Below are 27,429 nucleotides of genomic sequence, written 5' to 3' on the forward strand. Positions count from 1 at the left end.
TTCAGTATCAAGCTTTAATGCTTATGCAATATAAAATTGAAATACACAAGTATTTATATAACGTCTAGCACGGAACAAACTATCCATATAGTTCTAATATTTGTTCATCACTTAAAAAACTCATTTTGAACTATTTATTTGTTCGTAGATACAATCACAAATCATATAAATAAGATTGAGAAGGAAATATTATTACTTAAAAAACTATTCAAATCACTATTATACAGAGTGTCCCAAAAGTAAAGTGCCAAACTTCGGGAATAGGTTCTATGGGTCAAAACAAAGAGAAAATCTGGAAAGTTAGCTATTCAACAACCCATAACTCGCTCATTAGACCACTTAAAAATTTCAGTTGCCACTTTTTCTCACTCTTATAATGATATTAACAATTATATTGAAAAAGATTATCCTATTTCAATAATAAAAAGGTGTACCAAACAGCCACATCTACCTCCTCCTCTCCTCCTCCACAACCACTTAATAAACTTACTAACATGCTATTATAGAAGTTTTCTCTGCATCTAGTAATTTTGTTGCTACTGATGTACAAGATGGATACAAGGGAATATTTATTAATACAACATCAAGTCAATATATATTGACATTCAGTAGTTATATTCAAGATAGATTGAAACCAGATATCTCAGAAAAGAACGTTTACTTACATCCAGTTAGAAACTGAACCTATAAAAAATTTATGCTACAAAATCACAGACGATAAAAATAATGTGCTGAGGATGCAAACCGGTACTTAAGAATGTACACTTTCAAGCTGAGCCCTGGTTTTATACTCTGACATTGCCGCCTGAAAAATGAAATAAAACAGATTTAATTCAAGTTTATCGAGTTTTATTTGCTAATGCAGACGAAAAATACTTTTTTCGATTGGCCTACAACACTGTACATGAGGATTCAACAATACCAACAGCACAAAAAGTTACTGGATAAAAATTTGGTGAACATTAAAAGTGGTATAAACATAAACATTCCTAATCGAGAAATAGAGAATATTCTCTGTAATGATTATAGACGACAAACTAGTACTTTGTAAGAAAATTAGTTGCAAAAAATCACGATGTTATAATATATAATGATGATGACTGCAATGCATTCATTGTTTGTGTTTGAGGAAATGAAAAAATTGAAGATTCAGAAAGATATTTATGAGTGTAATTAAAATATAACTATACATACTGCATAACAATAGTTTACTATGCAATATACATGCAAGTTATATGAGTGAAAACTGCATATAATCACTGTTAACTTGTTTAGTCAGCATAGTCATAGTGGAAGACAATAATATTGTATTCAGAACTCAGTTCCTCGCTAGCCTACATAGCAAACTGACCTCATGAAACACTTTGTAAAGTTTTGTAAAAAAAATTGTTTTTTAAAAAGTAACTTATTTATTAACAAACCATGTTAAGTATTTTTACACAATGTGATGAATAAATAAATAAATAATTAGCGCAGTCGGTAGGACGGCTTCCAAATTAGTCAAATTCGTGAAATTAGTGAAAATAATTTTCCAAAATATTGGAAATAATTTGTCGGTTTTCACCGTTGAGAAGTCGTCTCGAACATCATTTGTGTCAAGTGAATATTGCCACAGAGAGCTTCATTTGGGTCAAGTGCATATTGTCATCAGGGAAATAGTGTTAAGAAATCATAGTGCAATGTTGGATATTATCTTGTGAGTAGAAACAATCATTTACTTTTTATTCATTTATCTATTTACAACAATATGGGAGCATACGGGAAAACCCCAAGAATTGCTCCCCAATCAAAAAAAAATACAATAATCACTTTACAAATAAATTGAAAATCGAGAGAAAGAAACAAGGAAAAAACTATTTCATATTAGTGAAGAAAAAAATGTTATAAGAAATTAAATATACTGAAAACTAAATAATATACTGAATACTAGAGACTATACTATATACTAGAAACCATTTACAATATGAGAAAATAATATGAGAGGAATCAAGAAATTACAAACAACATTCCAAGAATGATGTGAATTATATGCTGAGAATTAAGAATAAGAATGAGGTGAATGATAACAGAGCTAAGAATAAAAAGAAGTCATCTACTAAATATGGTACACTATGCAAGTTGATGAGGTCTAGCGTGGGAAAAATAGCTGTCTACATTGGGTGAAGCTGCTTACATGCCTTCTTGAACTGACCGGGATTCATATGAAAAAGGTCTAGGTAAAAACTATGGTAATTATAAAGATTCATCATGCGGTTGATTGGAGAATTGAAGTGACTATTGGAGTTGCATTGGGGAGGAAGAAATCTGAAGCCGGAACGCCGTGAAACTGAAGACACATATTCAGCAATGAAAGGAGGTAGGTTGATTGAACACGGTTGTTCAATATATTATATAGGAACAAAGCAATTTACAGCTTCTAGATTCTTCCAGGTATTGAATATCAAATATGGCTCTTAGGTTAGCTGTGGGAAAATTGAAAGGACAGAACATTTTGAAACGCTTGAAATATACAAACCTTAGAAATTTACTTTGAATTCTTTCTAATTCCAGCTTATGAGAGGCGAGATATGGATGCCATACTTCAGAGCAGTAGTTTAATAAACTTCTAATAAGTGTCTTATATAATAGGATAAGAATATTGTGATTATCAAATTGAAAGCAGGTTCTCCGAATGAATCCAATCTGTTGACATGCTCTAGAACATAAACTTCTCACATGATGATTGAAATTGAGCTCAGGATCAAAAATTACACCAAGGTCTTTAAAATGATCCACTCTCTTAATTATTTGGTTATTGATTCTATAGATGGGGATTTGCGGATCTCTTTGTCTTTTGAAAGACAGCTTAGCACATTTACCAATATTAACTCTGAGCTGATTTCTCAAGCACCAATCAAACAAACTATCTACATCACTTTGAAGCAGCTGACAATCAGTTTCAGACCTAATCACCCTGAAGATCTTCACATCATCTGCATACAGCAGACAAGACGAATGCTTTATGACAGCCGGCAAATCGTTAATGAATATTATGAAGAGCAAAGGCCCCAAATTTGAACCCTGTGGAACGCCTGATGGGCTACTGAAAGATCTGGAATGAAGACCACCAGCAGAAACAAATTGATTCCGATCAGACAGATAGGAGAGAATAAATCTAGCACTTGACAGTGAAAACCCAAAGGATGACAATTTCCGGAACAAAATTGTGTGGTTTAAAGTATCAAAAGCTTTTGATAAATCTGTACACACAGTGTCAACACGAGTGCCTGCATCAAGACCTCACTCCGGAAATGCAATAAATTAGTCATTGTAGACCTGCCTGGCAAAAATCCATGCTGGCCATCAGCAATCCACGGTTCTATATGATTGAATATTTTTTTATAAATACATTTTTCGAAAATCTTTGCAAAACAACTGATAATTAATTGATATTGGACGGTAGTTTTCAAAAGATTGTCTGCTCCCAGCTTTAAAAATGGGAATTACTTTGGCTTGCTTCTACAGATTAGGAAACGTGGATGTTTTCAGTGCTAGATTGAAAATGAACTCAAGCGGTTATATAAACAAATCAGAGCAGCCCTTGATGACATACGGTGGAACCAAGTCTGGACCAACAGATCCATTACCTTTCAAGCTCTGTATAGAATTAACTATATCAGTCATTGAGATAGAATTCAAGTGGAAAGGGGAGTGACCAATTGTGTTATCAAAAACTCCAGCATGATTGTCACTTCTATTGAAAACAGATGAGATAAATCTGTACACACAGTGTCAACACGAGTGCCTGCATCAAGACCTCACTCCGGAAATGCAATAAATTAGTCATTGTAGACCTGCCTGGCAAAAATCCATGCTGGCCATCAGCAATCCACGGTTCTATATGATTGAATATTTTTTTATAAATACATTTTTCGAAAATCTTTGCAAAACAACTGATAATTAATTGATATTGGACGGTAGTTTTCAAAAGATTGTCTGCTCCCAGCTTTAAAAATGGGAATTACTTTGGCTTGCTTCTACAGATTAGGAAACGTGGATGTTTTCAGTGCTAGATTGAAAATGAACTCAAGCGGTTATATAAACAAATCAGAGCAGCCCTTGATGACATACGGTGGAACCAAGTCTGGACCAACAGATCCATTACCTTTCAAGCTCCGTATAGAATTAACTATATCAGTCATTGAGATAGAATTCAAGTGGAAAGGGGAGTGACCAATTGTGTTATCAAAAACTCCAGCATGATTGTCACTTCTATTGAAAACAGATGAGAAATAATCTGCAAACGCCTCTGGGATCTCAGTACCTGTTCAGTACCCTTCCGATTATTATTTATATATGACCAGAAGTTCCTCATGTCACCACCAATACTTGACTAAACTGAATTCATATAAGCCTGATAAGCTTGAGAAATTTCAAGTTTCAAAGCAGATCTCAATCTTCTAAATTCCTCGTCGTGATAAGCAGAGACTCTCCTCTTTCGGGCACATTTCTCCTTCCGTTTGATGTCTTGAATTATATCCCTAGGATACCACCGAGGGTACCTGCCAATCCGATTACCAGCGGCTCTTTTAGGAACACACAGGTCAAAACATTAGTAAATTATGTTATAGAAAACTTCAGTTGCCTCATTGACTTCTGAACATGAATAGACAGCGGTCCAATCAGCGTCTCTCAGAGATTCATACAAGCGGAGAAAATCAGCTCTCTTGAAAACATATTGAAATTTGTCATTTGATTCATCTCCGTGATCTGCCCTCATGTGAAGCAATGGAAGAGAAATAGAAAGCGTAGGATGATGGTTATCCTCGGGAACCAAACAGTCATCGCATCTTGAAACATTAACATGGAACGAGCTAAGAACCAAATCCAAAGTCCGATTATTACAATTGACAATTCCATTATAAGACTCTAAGCCCATCACCCCCATGAAAAGTCCCAATGCAGCTGCCAGACGAGACCCTCTACTGAAGTCAAAGTTAGAGCCACCTATTTCGGGAATATTCCAGTCACCAATGACTATTACATTGTTATTTGAAATTTCATTGAAAGATTCGATCAATTCAAAATATCGAAGATAAGTCTCATAGGAAGTCGATGGTTTAAAATAAACAGCGTTGATGTAGTACGGATCTTTATTATTTAATAAAATATTAATCCAAATAGATTCGAAAACCGGTGATGAAAATTCTGATAATAATACGGCCTTAAGAGAACTGCGAACAGCAACAAGAACTCCACCACCCCTCAACCCCTGATCACCAGACCTATCCCTGCGGAAGACAGTGTACCGCTCATCGAACAATTCCTCATTATGAATTCCATCGTACAACCATGTTTCAGTGAGAACAATTGCATCAGCGTCACACTCTAAAACCTTCCGGAAAAAGCTTGGAACTTTGGAACGCAGACCTCTAACATTTTGGTATAAGATATTGAAATCCAGTATTATGAGCAAAAAATTTAAAAAAATGCACAAAATGATATGGGATATATATATATATATTATATATATATATATATATATATATATATATATGGGAGAAGAATGAAATATGATGGGTGATTACAGCAAAATTTCAACTGAGGATGATAAAAATTATGTGATGAAGTAAGTATTAAGTATTATCTTATTAGTATTTGTTTAATCAAGTATAACACTAGCCTGTCCATGGACATTATAATAACATTAGATGAGATTTACCTAACCAACTCCTGATTCAAATAAGAAGAAAAAAAACAATAATAGTAACTCCAACTGATACATGCGATTTAAAACCATGTAAGAATAAAAATTGTGAAAACAGCAGCAATCGATTTAATTTAGAATGAAAAATTGTTGGTAATCGTGAAAGTACGGAAGCTTAGATTGTTTATCATTTATTGCCCTATATATATTGTTATTGAGCTGCCATTATATTGAATGTTGTTATGAGCCTAGCTGCATTGCTACCGAAAAGCAAGAGTGACCTATCTTATCTGAACAGGACCGATGAAATAAAATCGCATTCATCAATAAGTGAAAACAACTTGATAGCAGGAGCATTGGTTATAGTGTGATTCAGAACGAAATTTATCAGACAACAATCATGAATAAAATAAAATACTTTGCACCTTATTATATCTTCATACATTGCATCAGCTAGAAAAGAAATAAGCAATCACTGCATAAAGAATAACAGCAAATACTGTGATAAGATACGAAGGATGAAAAACTGAATAAAAAGTTCGTTTATTCACAAGTAACAGTGGCCGTTTACCTGAAAAACTGTAAAATAATAATATATCCGAGACTCCAGTACAAATGGATTGAAAATTAAAGCTTATTTGAGGAGAGATAATTTAAAGCTTGGGGAAGTTTAAATCATTGCAATTTTTTATCACCGTCGGTGACCTATCATTTTCACTTTTACGGATACGAACACATCCAGTCCGATCAACCCATGCATCTTTGATTACTCCTTTCTTCTTAAGATCACGAGCCATCCCTAGAAGTTTTCTTCTCTTAGCAGTGAGACTGCGATTGATGTAGATTAGGTATTGACCATCAAGACCGTGGACCTGTTGCCTTCTGAGGACGCCTATCTTTCTTCTCAGCTCCATGAACTGATCAGCATCGAGACGTCTCACAAATCTGACGACAATGACCGCAGGGGGGCCCGGCCGCATACCGCCGCCAGCCGCATCCGCCGCGTGACGTCCTCCCGTCCGAATCGGCAATCGATGGCAGGCGTTCACCATGCTCGGCGTTACGTTCAAGCCCACCGCTCGTCCCACCTCAGCAATCGTCTCCATCACTTCTTCGTCCGCCTTCCCGGGAACACCGTGGATCTCAAGCGTATTCCTTCTCGTATACTGCTCTTGGTCATCGAGATGATCCTCAGTAGAATGCAGTCGCTCACGAACTTCTTTAATTTCAATCCGAAGTGAATCTATGAGCTGCTGCTGACGATCAGTTATTTCGCTCTGCTTACTAATTAAACTATTAAGTTCACTCTGCCCATCCTGACTGGTTTTAATTATATTTTTTAACTCCTCTATACTGGCGGAGAACTGCGAGTGACTATTTCTAATTAATTGGTCCAAAGACTCCATTGAGACAGTAGGATCAGTCATTTTCGAAGAGTTAGTTTTAACTGGTGTGCTATCTAACGAGTGTTGTCTCGCTGTACGCTGTTGTTCAAGACAACCAGGACAGCACCACGATGAGTTTTTCAAAAATGATAAATCACTTGGTTTTATATTAAGACAAGCTATATGAAAATAAAAATTACACTCCTTACAGAAGAGTTTATCAGCTACGTTAGATCGATTAACCGGTTGCTTGCACTTTCCACAGGCACTCATACTATTACGAATTTGGAACAGTTTACAAGCACAACTCAAATTAATAATTTCAAACTGTCATGAATAACTCAATTAATACACAACAACTAACACAACTCAAGGTAATAATTTCAAACTGTCATAAAAGCTCACGAATTAACTCAATTAATAGGTTAGTCAATAGAATAGTCCATAGACGGATCAAGTAGTTACAGTCTAATCATCGGCGATAAGAGAGGACAAAATCAATACACCTTTCCGTTCGAGCTCCGAACTGATACTGGAACTTATGAACTTTTTGAACTTACCAATTGTAGACGAATCAAATTATTATAACCTATACAAGTTGTTTTCTGTACCTAATATGTTTCGAAATGAATATGTAACTGTCCTACCTAAAATCAGATACTTACTAAAGTCAAACAATATTTATAAAAATAAAGAACTATCAATTGAAGGTCTGACTAGTGAATGTACTAAAAAAACAAATTCAAATTTCATTTGTTCTATAGAAAATCTGTATCATGACAAACTAAATTGCGAAAAAGAAATTATTGAATCAGGAACTACATCAAATTGTAAATATAGTAAGATGAAAATAGATAATAGTATTGTCAAATGGATTCCAGAATTGAATAGCTATTTGTGTATCTTTCCAAATGAGGAAACTATAAAAATTGACAAGCAATCAGAAATGATAACAAAATCTGTAAAAGGAGTTTATTTAATCAATAGCAACAACAATACATAACGATAAAAAACTTAATCATTTGTCTGAATCGAAGTATAGACCTAAGTTATTAGGTTATACTATGAATGAAGACCAGGAACCAGAATTCACTATTAATTTAGAACATCTTAATTTTAATCCTATTGATGTCAACAAGTACACCCCCATAAGGGAAGAAAGTAATTTTACAACAAGCATTAGTCTATGGACATCTCTACTGTATATCGTACTTCTAGTAATTATTATCATAATTGTTTATAAAGAATTCTTTAAAAATGTGCAACCCGTTCTTGCAGCTCATCCACCCCCTGATGTTCTCTTTAGGGATGGAGGAGTTATATGAGTGAAAACTGCATACAATCACTGTTAACTTGTTTAGTCAGCATCGTCGACTAAAACATTCAAAGAGTCAATAACTTGGCCTATGGCCTATGTAGCCGGGAGACATTGCTGTGTCCGGCCTGCAAAAACTGAGCTTCAAATTGAGAATTCAAAATCCACTCATAATGTAATGCACAATAACACTTTCATTTCAAGGTTGGAATACGTTCGTAATCTTGCCTTTGAACTGAATGACATTACCTGTAGACAAGGGAATTATGCCAAACACGGATTTGTGAAAAGCATGTGCATTAAACGTTTTCGTTGGATTATTTCCGTTCTCTGTGATTATGGTTACTAAGCAGTGTGACAGGCTTATCGTGGAGCAGATACACGTGTGAATTGTGTTTATCATAAAAAAATATCGAAATACTTGGAATAATACAAAGTTGTTATTAGAACTTGCAAACATTTCAGTAATTTAGATACCATATCAATTTAGATATATGTACAAGTCGTTAGTAAGAAGTAGATTGGATTATGCCTCAATTATTTGGGATCCTTATCATGCTGAATATTCTGATTCTCTTGAAAAAGTTCAAAATAAATTCCTTCGCTACCTGTATTTTAAAAAGTTTGGCCACTATCCCTATTTTGCATATCCCACTTCACAGCTCAGAATCATGTTCAAAATTCCAACATTAAAGTCCAGACGTAACCTCCAAGCCATCTTACATTTATATAAAGTAGTTAATGGTCTTACACAGCACCCTTTTCACCTGGAAAGATTGGGCTTCTATGTGCCGACTGTTTCTCGTGGAAGGTATTTACTGTTTTTTTATACCAAGATCTCGAACGTTGCAGGATTATTCAACACTTTTCAACACAGTATCGCGTGATATCGATCTCTTCAATCCGTCTTTGAATGGCTCTATTAAATCATGCTCTATATTACTAAAATATTAGTTCTTTTGTCAATTTTCAACTTGAAGCACTCTCTCTCTCCCTTTCTCTCCTCTCTTCTTCTGCTATCTATTTCTAAATATATATCTTTACCATACCTCTTTTCTATTTTATTCTTTTTTTGTAATTTTTTTCAATTCAATTTGTCAACTCTTTTTTTTTTATTTATATTGAACTTAGTTTTATTTTAATTAAACTTATGAATATAATGATATTCGTATGTACGATAAGAATATAATGATATAAATAATTAGTATTTTATTTTAAGATTTAGCATGTAATTCTGAAGTTTGTTTAATTTCTTTATAAGTTGTTTTTTTTCTTCTTCTGTATTATTTTGTGTGGAGTGCGGTTTTGGGCAGTGTGCCAGTCGCATCCACACTGATTCACTACATTTTTTTTCAAATAAATTGAAATTGAAATACCAGCATAATTAATTTTTAAGGTATAGGATTTAATAGTAGAGAGGAAATCACTAAGTGCGCTATCTGAAGTTCTAAAGTTAATATTGCTGGAAGGTTAAATATGAGACATTTACACGTTTTACCACAGAGAAACTATAGAATTAGTAGATATCCCATGGTATAAGGAGTTTATGTCGCAACTTTTACTGTTATCTCAAGCTGATAGTCCACGTAGTTCTTTCCCGTGAAGCTTTATGACGCTGGTGGTCTCTCATATTGTGCCGTTCATACACTCTTACCCGATCAAAACAGTAAAAATCGACAGTAATCGGCTTGAGATAACAGTAAAAGTTGCGACATAAATGTCCTACACCTTGGGATATCTAATTAGGCTATTGTTTCTCTATGATTTTACGTAGTATTGTCAGTAGGGAGACAGTAAGTAATGGAGGTTCCAGCCAAGTGAGGAAATTGAAATTTCATTGTTATTCACTTGATGCACAGACATGTATAAATTTATTAAGTGAAGGTTTATCCACATACTGACCGATACCTACTGTTAATGTCTGCATATCAAGTAAAATCACTTGTATTTGCATTACAATTCATCATGAATGGAAAATTAATGGAAAAAGAATTCTTAGTTAAAAGTGTTCTCATCCATATCTTACCTTGAATAGTTGCTGAGTAAATTCACATAGCTTGTGAAGATCGCTAAGACCTCTTTGAAGTACATCAACAGCTCTTGGCCCATTGGTTTGTATCCTCAGATGCATCTTGATTTCTGCTGGATGAGGAACGGTATAGCCACAAAATGTAACATCTGGGCTGAAAAATCAAATTATGGATTGTAAAGAGTGTCTCTGAAAGAATAAAACAAGAATTGAAAGAAAATTCTAAAAGTTGAAAAAGTGAATTTGAATTTTGCCACTGGAAGCGCATCAGTCTTCTTATGTCACTTCACATTGCTCAACATTTATTCCCAAAGTAATTTTTTCTCATAGTTGATTTTGATATACTTGAGGGCTTACTCCTACAGTAAGATCGCTAAGACCTCTTTGAAGTACATCAACAGCTCTTGGCCCATTGGTTTATATCCTCAGATGCATCTTGATTTCTGCTGGATGAGGAACGGTATAGCCACAAAATGTAACATCTGGGCTGAAAAATCAAATTATGGATTGTAAAGAGTGTCTCTGAAAGAATAAAACAAGAATTGAAAGAAAATTCTAAAAGTTGAAAAAGTGAATTTGAATTTTGCCACTGGAAGCGCATCAGTCTTCTTATGTCACTTCACATTGCTCAACATTTATTCCCAAAGTAATTTTTTCTCATAGTTGATTTTGATATACTTGAGGGCTTACTCCTACAGTTTCATGTAATTTAGAAAGCATTGCAATCAACACAAAAATCAAACTGAATGTAAAATGTAAACAGTATTTCGTGAAAGGTAATTTGTAATTTCTACAAGCGCTAAGTTGTAATAGTTTGATTAATTCCTATACACGACATTGTAGAAATCCTCAAACATCACTCAAGTATTCAGTAGCAGCATAAAGCATACACAATCCTGCTTATGTATGCTAATGTAACAGTTGAAAATAATTCTTGATTTGCTGAAGATGATGATGATGAAAATGATGAGAAATGAGTGGACCTACAGCTTTAGGTGGGTTCCAAACACCACCGGAAAGCGATTTTTAAACTCATAATGGTATTTAGAGGATTTCGGCTCTTGGACCCCAACTATATGGGCGGAATAGACACGTAATTTATTTCGCGGGTCTTCAGAATGCATGACCTCTTATAAGTAATGTCTATTTGGGCTCGTATAGTTTACCCCAAAAGAGACATCCTGTTAACGAGTTGAAAGTATTCAGCGCGTTTATGGCTTCCGTAACAATTTAAAGTGTTACCCTCGATAGCATACAAGTGGTTACCCTTACACGGAAACCGGAGCGGGAGTAGACTCATAGCCTTTATCTTTCCAATAATTATCATTAAACAAAAATCCTAATTAAATGCTGTCATCGAATCTCCATCTAGCTGTTTACCCTGTTGTCAATATTTGCAGTAGCAGAAGTCTTCGGGTAGATTTACAGCATTTGATTGGGATTTTCATTAAATAATAATTATTGATTAGTTAGCATTTGAATAAATGCAATTATTATAAGGAGTTCTATTTTCTCATATAGTATTATCCTTCGTTTTCCATTTGTAATATATACTCAAATATTTTTACCTTGTTTAGAAGTACATGTTTTCTCAATTAAATTCTTATATTCTATCCAATACTCAAGTGGAACATTTTTGGAGTTTGATCTCCTTCTTTTCAAGGATAATATAAACGGAAAAAGGAGCCTCCTTCATACGCCAATATTAGAGTAAAAATCAAACTATAGAATTATTCATCATAAATCAGCTGACAAGTGATTACACAGATTTGTGGAGAAGCCAGTCTATTGCTGTATTTCCATAATAGCCCAGTCAATTAAGGTTTTTTCGATCCGAAAATTAAATAAGAGCTGAATCTCTTACCATCGATAGAACCCTCCCAGAGGGTCACTCTCCCAAAAGTCCCAAGAAATCCCCTTGGAGCTTTCCCCCCAGCCACCCTCAAAGTTGAAAAATGCAGGTAATCACGGGAAATCAATTATCTCTGTAACCATTTATCGGAAACTGTTCTATTATATGTCATTCGATTTGCTACATTATGGACTTCAATATTAGTCATATTCATTTTTTCAATAAAATGAACAGTTTTCTCGATAAAATAATATATATGTAAAAATGTAGGGGGTTTGCCATTTGATATTTTTGTTTTCTTCTCTTAACTTCGAATCAAGTGATTTTAAAGAAAAATGAGACGAATAATTAATGTAGCCAATCTCATTACAAATCCATTGATGTATATTGTTATAAATTTGTGATTTGATTTGACGCCGTGGAAGGGGAAACATTCAACGCCGTACGGCGCGGCTGACTCTCTTCGCCATAGTAAACTGCAAACAGGAAATCAATTATCTCTGTAACCATTGATCGGAAACAGTTCTATTATAATGTCATTCTATTCGTTATGTTATGGACTACAATATTAGTCATATTCATTTTTTCAATAAAACTCACAGTTTTCTTAATAAAATAATATATATGTAAAAATTTAGGGCTTTTTCGATTTGATTTTTTGTTCCTCCGATTAACTTCGAATCAAGTAATTTTAAAGAAAAATGAAACGAATGATTAATGTAGCCACTTTCATTGCGAATCCATTGATGTATATTGTTATGTATTTGCGATTTAAGTTGACGCTGTGGAAGGGGAAACAGCCGACGCGGCTGACCCCCTTCGCCATAGTAAACAGAATAGCACTGCTTTCTAAATTGCATCTCATTTTACACTATGACGCTTGAAACAATTAATTTTTTCTATTGTTTTAACAAGCGCTGAATCTAGATTTTCACTTTTCAATACTCTTAAACAATTTTTATAATCCTCTTGATTTAACCATGCTCATGATAAAAGTCAGGATTTCGTTGTCTGCTCACAGAATTTATTATATTAATTTGAAGTGTGCCTTCTCAATACGAGTCAGTGGTATCACAATTTGATAACTCTAGTTTCAGATATTGATGTTTTTCTATGAAGTTTGATGATATATTATGTGTCCGACTCCTTCATCTTATCCTTATTTTGTGAAAAATGAAAATTCAAAATTTCTTTTTTCTACAACTGCGTGTGAAAATAGCTATTTATGTATTAAGAGCGTAATGCGCGACTTTATAGCTCGCGCAAAACAGGTATCACGCAACGCGAAGCGGAGCGTGATAATTTGCAAGTGCGATAAAGAATCATTACGCGCGAATTACAAATTTTTTTCTACAACTGCCCAAACCTGTTAAATTACTTATATCGGCGGAGTTACAATTACCGACTTTTTAGGTTAAGATCTGACCTTTAGGCGAGCTGCTTACCATCAGCTGATTGGCGAGCATAAAGAAACTCTCCTGCGCATGCGCAAATGATTTGCGAGCATAAAGAAAATTTACTGTGCATGCGCGGATGGTTAGCGAGCGAAAAAGTAGATTCTCCTCAGAAATAAGCTGTTTTACGAGGAGAATTGAGTATGTAAATTCTATTTTTACGCGGAGTTGTAGAACAGCTGCAGTAGATTTTCTTTACGCTCGGTAATCATTCGCGCATGCGCAGAAGAGTTTCTTTACGCTCGCTGATCAGCTGATGGTAAGCAGCTCGCCTAAAGACAGCTCAGAAGGTGTATCATGGATATTTTTTAGCCCTAATACGCTACAGCATCTTCTTTTGGGGGAATAGTAAAAATAATTTATATAAAATATTTAAGATGCAAAAGAAAGCTGTTCGTGTTTTGGAGGGCTTGCGGCCATCCAATTCATGTAGGCCCATTTTTAGAAAATACAGGTTTCTCACAGTCCCAGCATTGCACTTCCTTGAGACTGTGAATTTTGTCTTCAGAAATTCAGAGAGATTTGAAGCAAATGTAGTTTGCCATGGCTATAGCACAAGAGCAAAGAGTTCAGCTGTATATCAGTACCCCGCTCACAGACTGACACTTTTGGAAAAAGGACCATATTATTCGGGACTGAAGCTCTTCAATTGTCTACCTGAAAGAATACGGTTATGTGGTAGTCATAGGCTTTTCTTGTCTTCAATTACTAATGTACTTGTGGAAGCGTGTCCCTATACAATGGAGGAATGTTGTGGTGCCTTCATACTTTGAGTTTATTCAGATGCATACACTTTGCATAGAAAAATGTTCATGACATGTTACATGCCACTTGAGCTCTGCTCAGATTTGTGGCTTCACGTAACAAATGACAATAATAATAATAATAATAATAATAATAATAATAAAGGTCAGATCTTAACCTAAAAAGTCGGTAATTGTAACTCCGCCGATATAAGTAATTTAACAGGTTTGGGCAGTTGTAGAAAAAATTTTGTATGTAATTCGCGCGTAATGCTTCTTTATCACTCTTGCAAAATTATCACACTCCGCTTTTTGCGCGAGCGATAAAGTCGCTTTAAATTCAAAGTCGCTAATTCAAATTTGAATTTTCAGATCATGAAATTCATAAAAAACTAATTCTTGAGAGAAAAGTGATGAATTGCAAACAGTGCATGCAACATTGATACAAAGCGATACAATGAAAATCAACATCGATTAATTTAATACTGGACTTATCAAATTCATATAACCGTACCTTTAAAGCTTATAAAATGTAAAACCAACATTTTAAATTTTCTCTACTGGAGTAAAACATCGATAGAAAATAAAGAAGAGCACATTATAACCACAAAATACTTGTGTACTAGAATTCACTTGAACTAACTCATCACTTCAACCCTTCAATGATCACAATGAGCTAGAATGGTATAAAAACCATAAAATTGATAAGCAGGTACATTTTTCAAATAGCTTCACCCAACTAAATCTGTGAATGCTAACATAAGAAATTAGAGTCATAAGAAATTATGTTCAATAGATTTAATTTGAATGCTTCAACATATAAATAGAAATTTATCTATTCTTTTGGTGCCCGAATCAAAATCAATATCAATCAACATTAATCGACATCAAGAAAAGCTTCTGCCAACCTTGTAATTCTAGTATGATTCAGCTCATGCTTTACTTCCATTTATAAAGTTCTCATTAAGGCCCTTGTGTAATGAATGACAAGATGCGACTGGAGATGAAAAATCGATAGGTTAACAAATAATAGAATATGATGAATCATCTTTCAATTCATCCTATACGGTAGGCTACTTTGTGCTTGGTTCATGATTATTTACGAATTTTCCATCTCCAATGGATCGTACATATGGTTTTAAATATTGAATATTCAATATTTTCTATCCTACTTGATCAACTTTGTGATTACGAGGGTAGAATGCAAACACTTTCATGATTCTCCTCCCTTTTATGCATGCTTACTCTTCCTTAATTTGTATGTTTGCATGGCTTTCATCTTTAGAATCTACTGAATTTTCATATTTGACTGTTTAGATATGCAGATTCACTTAGTAAGAACGGAAAATAAGCTACTTTACAGAGAGAATCATAGAAAGTTCCAACTCAACAAGTCCAATGTATAATTTTTTGATGCCTCAGCCGTCATATATATTTGCCTCAACAGTAGGTATACTCGTGTGGAGTTGCTGGTCTCCCATCGGGCGCCTCCCTAGGTGGCGGATTGGGGAATGCCTCCTAGATAAAGGGGGCACCGGGGAAATCAAATACCCGGGGCGGACCAAAACCAGCAGCTGCTGCCTTGTAGTTCGGCATTGGGCTGCCAAAGGCTAGGGAAGAATACCCGAAAAAATTACCTGGTCCTCCAGGTTGGGGGTTGGGCGTGGGGCCAACGACCCTACCCTGTAAAAAAATCAGCTTGTTACGAAACCTCAAAATGAGCCTCGGACGGACAGGATACTTGGAAAACAATTTTGGAAAAAGAACTTGAACTTGATTATTGGAACATGGAATGTGAGAAGCTTGTACAGGAGCGGTGCCTTGAAAGATTTACTCCAATGTATAAAACAATATCGATTGAAAGTACTTGCTGTACAGGAAATGAGGTTGCCTGGCAAGGGAGTGTTTGACACCCAGTCTCACACTGTTATGTACAGTGGAAAGGAAGGAGATAGACATGAACTTGAAGTTGGATTTATGGTCGAAAATAGCATGCAAGTGAATATAATAGATTTCAAGCCAGTGAACGAGAGAATATGCGTCCTAATTTTTTCAACCTCTTACTCATAAATGTGTATGCCGAAAGTGAAGACAAAGATAAAGCTGTTAAGGATGAATTCTACTGCAAGCTGGAACAGACATACAACAGCGTCCCTTCAAATGATTATTGGGGACATGAATGCTAAAATTGGTAAGGAGATGGTATTCAGAAAAGTGGCAAGAGCACATAATCTGCATGAAGATAGCAATGATAATGGAATGCGTATCTTGGATTTTGCAATGTCAAGAAATATGATAGTGGCCTCAACTCAGTTCCCAAGGAAAGACATTCATAAGTGGACATGGACATCACCAGATGGTCAGCATCATAATCAGATTGATCATGTCTTGGTTGATAGAAGAGCAGCTTCCAGCATCACAAACGTCAAGAGTTGCAGACTGCGACTCGGATCATTATCTGGTGAGAATCAACTTCAGATGCCGAATCCGAAGTAGAGACAAAACAAGGCAGCAGAGGACACCAAAGCTGAATATAGATAAACTAAAAGAGGATGGGGAAAGGCAGGAATATCAACAGGCACTGGAAAATCTCCTTCATGCACAGGAGGGAAATAGGACAATTGAGGAGGAATGGCAGAATCTAAAGAAGGCTATGAGTCAGGCAGCAGAGGAGACTATTGGATATAGTTCTCGGGTGAGACAGCAAAATTGGTTCAATGATGAATGTAGGGAGGCTGTAGAAAGGAGGAACGAGGCCCGAAAGCACTATATTGAAAGACCAACCAGAACAAAAAAAGCACAGTATGAAATTCTAAGAAGAGAGGCTAAAAGTGTGATAAAAAAAGCGAGATTCATAAAATCAGTCATCTCTTTTATATGGATGAATTAAAGATATATGCAGCCAGTGAATCCTATCTCAAGTTGGCTGTGGGTGTGGTACAGCGAATATTACAATATCAAGGTCACCAAAATCCAACAAGATTTTGAGAAAAAGGACCCTCGTGAAGCATATAGAGGAGTGAACTTGTTCAAGAAAGGATACAAGCCAAAAACAACTCTTTGTAAAGATATGAATGGAAAAATAATTGGAGATAAGGATAGCATTATGGAGCGATGGAAGACCTATTTCAGCCAGCTGCTTAGTCCCAACCCAGATCACAATGAGTTGTCAGACCAGAGACTAGAAATCCTTGATGAAGAGATAATCATTGAACCACCTATATCTGATGATGTGGTCAAGGCCTTGGAAAGAATAAAAAGTAACAGAGCCCCAGGGATGGATGGAATTCCAGGGGAATTACTCAAGTATGGAGGTGACTCATTAACAGCAAAATTGGTTCATCTTATAAACTCCGTGTGGGAAACTGAAATTCTCCCTGAGGATTGGCACATGAGCATCATATGCCCCATCTATAAAAAGGGTGATAGACTTGAACCCAAGAATTACAGAGGCATATATCTCTCCTATCGACAGCATATAAGACCTTCACCTCAATCATTAAAGATAAGATAGATGTGTATGCTGAGAGAATATTAGGAGAGTATCAGGCTGGTTTCAGATCAGGTAGGTCAACTACTGACCAGCTTTTTGTTGCCCGACAAATAGCAGAGAAGTTCTGGGAATTTAACATAGATGTCTATCATCTCTACATAGACTTCAAGCGGGCTTATGACAGTATCAACAGAGAAAAGCTCTACACAATAATGCTTGATCTCGGCATACCAAAAAAACTTGTAAGACTTGTCAGAGCAACAATGAAGAAGACCACCTGTCAGGTGAAGATAGATGGAGAAATGACAGATAAGTTTGAGGTGAACCAAGGACTGAAACAAGGAGACGGCCTGGCACCAGTGCTCTTCAACCTGGCATTGGAAAGGGTGATAAGGGAGACTTTGACTGACACAAGTGGTACATTAATGAATAAAACCCAACAGATCTTAGGGTATGCAGATGACCTTGACCTAGCGGGATTATTGGTAGCGGCAGTCACAGAGATGTTTGAGAACTTGGAAAGGGCAGCTCATGAGCTAGGGCTAAAAGTAAACTGTGAAAAAACCAAGTTCATGCACCAAAGCAGACGTCATCACAACAGAAGAACCCTCTCAGTGGGGGAGTATAGCTTTGAAAAAGTGAATGACTTCACCTACCTGGGAGTTAACATAGCGGATGACAGTGATGAGATGAAAGAAGTACAAAAACGGCTCAATGCAGGAAACAAAACATACTTCTCTATGCTGCAGATATTCAAGTCAAGAAGCGTCCACAGGAACATAAAGATCGGAATATATAAAACTATAATACGCACAGTGGTCACTTATGGAAGTGAAGTGTGGATATTATCATCCAAGGCTGCAGCAAATCTAGACCGCTGGGAAAGGAAAATGCTGCGTAGAATATACGGACCTGTGTGTGATGAGGGTGTCTGGCGAATAAGAAACAACAATGAATTAGCTGCACTCTATAAAGAGCCACCCCTGTCTGTATATGGCAGACTGAACCGCTTGAGATGGGCAGGGCATGTGGAGCGGATACCAGACACTCGGTCACCCAGAAAAATATATAAGGGGCAACCGGGAGGCAGAAGACCGGTGGGAAAGCCAAGACTGAGATGAGTGGATGGCATCTCAAAGGATGCAGCAGAACTTCTTCGCATCAGGAATTGGAGAATGAAGGCAAGAGATCGTGATGGATGGAGGCGCAGTATTGAGGAGGCCAGGGCTCGATTTGGGCTGTAGCGCCATCGAAGAAGAAGAGAAGAAGAAGAAGTAGGTATACTATTATCAACCTGGCTTTGAGAATATTAACTGTAGAAAAATACGAACACTGCACACTATGATTTTTCAGGAAATTGCCACTATTAACACTATTGTTATCTATGATTTATCTCAGTTTTTGACACATAACTTATGATAAATTATAGCATAGAATTATAATAATACACATATATTTTAAATATGTATTATATTATGTAATAGTATGAATATTTTATCAGTTGCAAACAATATCTTAGTCTGTCATAGAATGCATGATTTAGCACATACATAACAACAAAATGATTTTAGGGAATTTAGAGAATTAAAAAGTGAAAATTTAGTTTCATCGCAAAACAATAGACAAAATTATTTGCTTCGAGATCCGTAGTGTAAATAAGATGCAACTTAGAAAGCAGTACTATTTTACTGTTTACTATGGTGAAGAGAGTCAGCCACGCCGTACCGCGTCGACTATTTCCCCTTCCACAGCGTCAAATCGAATCGCAAATACATAACACTATACATAAATGAATTAGCAATGAATGTGGCAACATTAATTATTTGTCTAATTTTCCTTAAAATCACATGCTTCGAAGTTAATCGAAGAAAACAAAAAAATCAAATCACAAACCCCCTAAATTTTTACACAGTGTGTGTGTGTGTGTAAATATATATATATATATTATATATATATATATATTATGTGTGTGTGTGTGTGTAAATATATATATATATATATAAAGAAAACTGTGAGTTTTATTGAAAAAATAGATATAACTAATATTGTAGTCCATAACATAACGAATCGAATGACATATAGTAGAACTGTTTCCGATCAATGGTTACAGAGATAATTGATTTCCTGTTTGCAGTTTACTATGGCGAAGAGAGTCAGCCGCGCCGTACGGCGTTGAATGTTTCCCCTTCCACGGCGTCAAATCAAATCACAAATTTATAACAATATACATCTATGGATTTGTAATGAGATTGGCTACATTAATTATTCGTCTCATTTTTCTTTAAAATCACTTGCTTCGAAGTTAAGAGAAGAAAACAGAAATATCAAATGGCAAACCCCCTACATTTTTACATATATATCATTTTATCGAGAAAACCGTAGATTTTATTGAAAAAATGAATATGACTAATATTGTAGTCCATAATGTAAACTATTCGAATGACATATAATAGAACCGTTTCTGTTGAATGGTTACAGAGATAATTGATTTCCCGTGATTACCTGCATTTTTCATGTTTTAGGGGGCTGAGGGGGAAAGCTCCAAGGGGATGTCTTGGTACTTTTGGGAGAATGACCCTCTGGGAGGGTTCTATCGATGGTGGGAAATTCAGCTTTTATTTAATTTTCGGATCGAAACTGCTTTTTTGGACCTTCATTGACTGGGCTATGAGGTCTGTAGTTTCAATCAGGTACTTGTGGATGAGAATACTGCGTGAGGTCTACTGTTCACAGAACTACTAGTAATAATATTCGAACTCACGACTGACAAACAAACCTTAAGGTTCATGTGAGCGTAGTTTCAATAATTGTGTAACTTATTCTATCATGTATGCTGTGTATAAATGTACATTCTATTTCAATTGTACATTGTATGTATAATGTTGTATTTTGTTGGAAACAAATAAATTCAATTTCATTTCTAATTTATTTTCATCTAGTAGACTGGCTGGCCGCTATGGTTTCGTATAAAATGAGCGCTGCTAACCAGAGATTGACAGTTAGGTGTAAGGGTAAGCATTTCTGATTAGCAATTAGGAGGTACCTACCGGTTCGATTCCCGGGCTGGCAAATATTTTTTGGATCTCCAATCCAATCTTCATCTCCAATGAGTACTGAGTTATGATTTTTCAAAAATGAGTGTAATTTTGAGGAAAAATCAATTTTGATGAATTTCAGTTTTCGATCAACAATATGTTCCGATTGTTAACATTTAGATGTATAATTCAAAATCCCTCTGGGCGTATTTTTGTGCTCTACAATCTGAGATCAGCGAGAGCGCACTATCTCAAATAGATTTACAGGTACACCTGACAACAATGCTCCTTATTGTGAAAAACACCTAATTTTCAGCTTCAACCATCATCACCAACTACATTGTACTCACATTCATATTTCGCACAATGACATAAGTTCATGATATTGAGTATTGATTTTTATAATGAGGGGTTACAGAGATACATAGCTTTGATTATAAAAATTGGCAATTTTTTGTGTATTGGAATATAGGCTCAAGTACACTTAACAAAAAATTTTCATTTTTCCACCGAATTTGACTTATTATGCATGATTTTGGACCGCCTTGGCGAGCCGAAAAGAATGAAGTGTAGTACGATGAAATCTGAGCATTGTGTAAAAAGTTATAAGTGTTTGAAATTTTGATCCTTGAGGTGTCCTTGAGCGCGCCTCTCCACTAGGAAATACTGAAATGAAGTGCATCTAGCGGGAGTTTCTCATAGAACATGATCTCATGAACTTATGTCATTGTGCGAAATATGAATGTGAGGAAAATGTAGTTGGTGATGATGGATAAAGCTAAAAATTAGGTGGTTTTTACAATAAAAAGAACATTGTTGTCAGTGTACCTGTAAATCTATTTGAGATAGAGCGCTCTCCCTGATCTCAGATTGTAGAGCACAAAAATAGGCCCAGAGGGATTTTGAATTATACATCTAAATGTAAACAATCGGAGGATATTGTTGATCAAGAACTAAAATTCATCAAAATTTATTTTTCCTTCAAATTTCACTCATTTTTGAAAAATCAGTACTTATTGATATTAGTGACTGGACTATGATAGAAAATAAAATATTAGTAAAGTTACTTACTAGGAAACTATAATTGATCGCAGAGCATTGCCCAATGTGTGCCCTTCATCGTTGAAAATGAAGGTACGAGATCGATCTCCGGAATTCTCATCACCTGCTAACTACACAATGCAATTATGTTAAAATAAGCAGTGGATTTAATGATAAACAAAAATCAAATAAGTTATTGAGTAGAATTTAGGCCTATATGTTGAATGCATGCTTATAGAATAATAGATAGCCTAGCTTTAGACCGGTTGATGAATTATTGTGGAATTTTATTTAAGAATTTGATTGTTTAGAATTCTAGAGTCTGATTGAGGATGAAGTAAATACAATCACATTTCAAACTGTGATTAAAACACAAACAGCTCTACTGATCAATATTTTCAAGAAAGACCCAGCGATCATCATACAACAGCCGCAAAAACTTTGTTTGAATAAAAAAAAAGATTTAGTAATCTAAGATTAAGTCTTGTAAACTATTTAAAAAATATATATGATGTAAATATTTAATTATAAAAAAATAACAATCTCTTGTTTATTCCATACCGTATTCAAACAAAAAAGGCCTACATGTAACATAACCTAAAAATCAGAGCAGAGTAAATTTTAGAGAAATTTTGTAGGTATTAATGATAGTTGTATATCTGGATTATTAGATACCGTACAAAATTATTAAACCAATTTCTTACTTCAGCAATTCCTTCCATGGTTGTTATGCGTGCCCCCGAGATTACACAGATTTTGTCACAGAAGCAGAAACGTACTTAGTTGATTTGTTCAAATTGCAAACAGAACAGAATACAGAAACAGAAGAAGTAATAGGGGATGATGACAAACTGGGCTGACGAAAAAGTTAGCTGACGACAAACTGGGCTGATGAAAAAGTGGGCTACCGACAAAGTTGCACGCCGTCAAACTTGGCTGCATTCCTTAGAGTGCAAATTTGGCGGTACATGCAACGACAAACTGGCACTCCTCAGATTTTGTCACTGAACGACAGAGTTGCACGCCGTCAAACTGGGCTGCATTCCCTAGAGTGCCGGTTGGTGGTGCATGCAACGACACACTGGCACTCCTCAGATTTTGTCACCAGACGACAAAGTTGCACGCCGTCAAACTGGGCTGCATTCCTTAGAGTGCCAGTTTGGCTGTGCCTGCAACGACAAACTGGGCAGGAAAACCCAGGTTTGAAAGTAGGAAAACCAGCCCAGTTTGTCGTCGGCCCACTTTGTCACCAGCCCAGTTTGACCCGGTCCCTGGAAACAAACCACTCTCTGTCTCAGACAGCACCGTATCGCGCATGCGTTAGCAACGGGGTTTTCCCGTTCCATTCAGTCAGTTCTTTGAATGTAACGTTCTTTGTGATGATGGTTACCGAGCACTGTAACTGGAGCCAATCGTCATTCTATTTGATGAAGATATTATTATCCAATGGTCATTTATCATTAAATTCAATATAATAATTAATATATTATCATTTTATTTAATAAAAGAAAGAGTTCTTTTGAAAAATATAATTAATAAAATATAACAGTTGTTATTTAACTGATGTTAAAAAACACTATAACTAAGTCAGCATATTGTCATTTCAAAACAAAAACCGAACCCTCAACCACCCCTTCCACATTTGAAACATCAATAAACATAACTATTTGAAAAACCTCTAATCCCTTCCAGCATATTGCAATTTCAAAGCAAAATCCTAACCTATCTTTCCACCTTTGAAAATCAAAAAGCATAATTCTACCTGGACCCTAGCCCTTTCTAGCATATTGCAATTTTAAAGCAAAAACCTAACCTAACCTTATTAAACATTATTGAATATAATCCAAAAAAACCTAACCACTAACCCCTTATCCCTTCACATTTAATAATTTAGATTTCACAGCAAAATCCTAATCCCCTAACCTATCCTTTCACATTTGAAACATCAAAAAACATAACTCCAACTGCACCCTAGCCCCTTCTAGCATATTGCAATTTCAAAAACCTAACCTATCCTAATAACACTTTATTAAATGTAACCTAAATTTAACCTAACCTCTAACCCTTTTACATTTAATACTTTAGATTTATTCATCATCTTTAGAGCAGAACATTAACATGTGGTTCATTTCATGAACATGTTCATAAACATGTGGTTCATTTCATGAACATGTTCACAAACATGTGGTTCATTTCATGAACATGTTCACAAACATGTGGTCATTTCATGAACATGTTCACAAACATGTGGTTCATTTCATGAACATGTTCACAAACATGTGGTTCATTTCATGAACATGTTCACAAACATGTGGTTCAAAGCAAAATCCTAACCCTTAACCTATCCTTTTACCTTTGAAACATCAAAAAACATAACTCCAACTGCACCCTAGCCCCTTCTAGCATATTGCAATTTCAAAAACCTAACCTATCCTAATAACACTTTATTAAATGTAACCTAAATTTAACCTAACCTCTAACCCTTTTACATTTAATACTTTAGATTTATTCATCATCTTTAGAGCAGAACATAACATGTGGTTCATTTCATGAACATGTTCATAAACATGTGGTTCATTTCATGAACATGTTCACAAACATGTGGTTCATTTCATGAACATGTTCACAAACATGTGGTTCATTTCATGAACATGTTCACAAACATGTGGTTCATTTCATGAACATGTTCACAAACATGTGGTTCATTTCATGAACATGTTCACAAACATGTGGTTCAAAGCAAAATCCTAACCCCTTAACCTATCCTTTTACCTTTGAAACATCAAAAAACATAACTCTACCTAGACCCTAGCCCCTTCTAGCATATTGCAATTTTAAAGCAAAAACCTAACCTATCCTTAAAAAACATTATTAAATAATAAAACGTAACCGCAAACTCTTTCACATTTGTTGAACGATAGACAAGGATAGCAACACCATTGCAAATTGTACACTACCATTATAACGTGGACCTCACTATAGATACTCAAAGAATACTTTTGAATAACTATGTTATAACTGTGACTGTTGCTGGCCGTTACTCTGTTTCTGAGACAAAGAGAAGCTGCTCCCTGGAATAGCACTGAAAGCATCAAAGCAGACAAAAACTAAGGGAAGGGTGGGTAAAGAGCAGCTTCTCTTTGTCTCAGAAACAGAGTAACGGCCAGCAACAGTCACAGTTATGACATAGTTAATCAGAAGTATTCTTTGAGTATCTATAGTGAGGTCCACGTTATAATGGTAGTGTACAATTTGCAATGGTGTTGCTATCCTTGTCTATCGTTCAACAAATGTGAAAGAGTTTGTGGTTACGTTTTATTATTTAATAATGTTTTTTTAAGGATAGGTTAGGTTTTTGCTTTGAAATTGCAATATGCTAGAAGGGGCTAGGGTGCAGTTAGAATTATGTTTTTTGATGTTTCAAATGTGAAAGGATAGGTTGGGGGTTAGGATTTTGCTTTGAAATCTGAATTATTAAATGTGAAGGGGTTAGGGGTTGGTGGTTAGGTTTTTTTGGATTATATTCAATACTGTTTCAAAAGGTTAGGTTAGATTTTTGCTTTAAAATTGCAATATGCTAGAAAGGGCTAGGGTCCAGGTAGAATTATGCTTTTTGATATTTCAAAGGTGGAAAGATAGGTTAGGATTTTGCTTTGAAATTGCAATATGCTGGAAGGGATTAGAGGTTTTTCAAAATAGTTATGTTTATTGATGTTTCAAATGTGGAAGGGGTGGTTGAGGGTTCGGTTTTTGTTTTGAAATGACAATATGCTGACTTAGTTATAGTGTTTTTTAACATCAGTTAAATAACAACTGTTATATTTTATTAATTATATTTTTCAAAAGAACTCTTTCTTTTATTAAATAAAATGATAATATATTGATTATAATATTGGATTTAATGATAAATCATCATTGGATAATAATATCTTCATCAAATAGAATGACGATTGGCTCCAGTTACAGTGCTCGGTAACCATCATCACAAAGAACGTTACATTCAAAGAACTGACTGAATGGAACGGGAAAACCCCGTTGCTAACGCATGCGCGATACGGTGCTGTCTGAGACAGAGAGTGGTTTGTGGGTAAAGTGGTCAGTTCGGATAAAGTGGCCATTCGACTTTATGCTGTTAGTTAGTAATGCATTCTCGTGGAAATAATGCCAACTAAAGTTGGAGAGAAATTACTTTTAACACGGCTCTTTCTCGAAGACGGAGAGGTCCGATGCTCTATCCTCCACTAATCACTCCCACTACCTAGCAACATTCTCCTTCTTTTGTGTCTGTGTGAGAGAGCTTTCCAACGGGACGCACTAACACTCTTCCAGCTATTGCTGGCAATGTCCCAAGTCATATAACTACTGGTCAGCAGGTATAATATTGTTTTCATCACAAGAGCATGAAGCAAAATGACATGGCGCATCCAATTGTGCGCAGGATGTCTGTCTGTGACAACGCTAAAAACTGTGGAGGGAGAAATGAGTTTCTCCTCTTCATGTTAAAAGTAATATATCTCAGACTTTAGTCGCCAACCAGTCGGTCATTGTTGTCTGTGACTTTGGATGCTCTACTGTTAATGGTTCCAACAAAATTTGCATTTTATTGCTGCTTCCAACATCACATAGTTTTGGTGAGTGACAAATATTATTTGATACTGTTCAATATTAATAGGTGTCATATCTATTTGCTAGGTTGCAGCTGATTTGTTTATATTTCATCTTTGAATACATTTTCATTTGAAAGTTCATTGTCAAGTTGGTTAGTTTATAAGGTATTTTATTAGTAATGGCGTCTTTTCGGGCAAAGTGGCCACTCTGTTAATGGGCAAAGTGGCCACTGGCCACTTTGCCCGCCCCTTTATTTTCTCATCAGGTAAATTTTTTAGGCTATCATTGAGATAGCCTACCTATAAACTATTAAGATCAATAACATTGGGCTACTTGAATTATTTCATTTATTTATTTTTAATCATTTCAAAAACAACATATTGCAAGGAACAGCATGGTTTTATACCCATTCTCCTCACACACATTCATACTCACTCATGCATAGCCATCATTTCCATGAACTGCAACTCATATTTCTCATTCAAGTAGAGGTGATGAGTGAATCATAATACTGTATAGAGTTTAGATTAAACTTTGAATAGGATGGAGTCTATAAGTAAAGGTCTATGGGAGGTTCTTTTGAGTATGATATGAAATGAAAATATTCTCTATTAGGTGGAGTTAGCACTAGGAAGTCCTTTCTACCATTCAATCTCATTCACAAATAATACAATATGGGTATGCATGAATAAATAAAAAAATTATGTATGAATGATGGAGAAACTATAAATACTTTTTTCAATCTTCATAATTTCGTTCTCTATTGTTACAGTTAAGCTGCTATCAAG

At 35.5% G+C, this 27,429-nt stretch overlaps 1 protein-coding gene across 1 annotated transcript; it reads right to left on the bottom strand.

Moving 5' to 3' along the window:
* On the bottom strand, positions 1-22,923 carry LOC111048406 (probable DNA-directed RNA polymerases I and III subunit RPAC2). The gene is made up of 4 exons (XM_039428432.1): positions 22,738-22,923; positions 22,064-22,164; positions 10,413-10,569; positions 1-805 (listed from the first exon to the last, which is right to left on the bottom strand). The coding sequence occupies exons 1-4, from the start codon at positions 22,753-22,755 to the stop codon at positions 752-754; spliced, it is 330 nt and encodes a 109-aa protein (XP_039284366.1). The 5' UTR covers positions 22,756-22,923; the 3' UTR covers positions 1-751.
* Positions 22,924-27,429: the final 4,506 nt, after the last annotated feature.

The sequence above is a fragment of the Nilaparvata lugens genome, chromosome 5 (genome assembly GCF_014356525.2).
Source record: "Nilaparvata lugens isolate BPH chromosome 5, ASM1435652v1, whole genome shotgun sequence".
Lineage (NCBI taxonomy): Eukaryota > Metazoa > Arthropoda > Insecta > Hemiptera > Delphacidae > Nilaparvata > Nilaparvata lugens.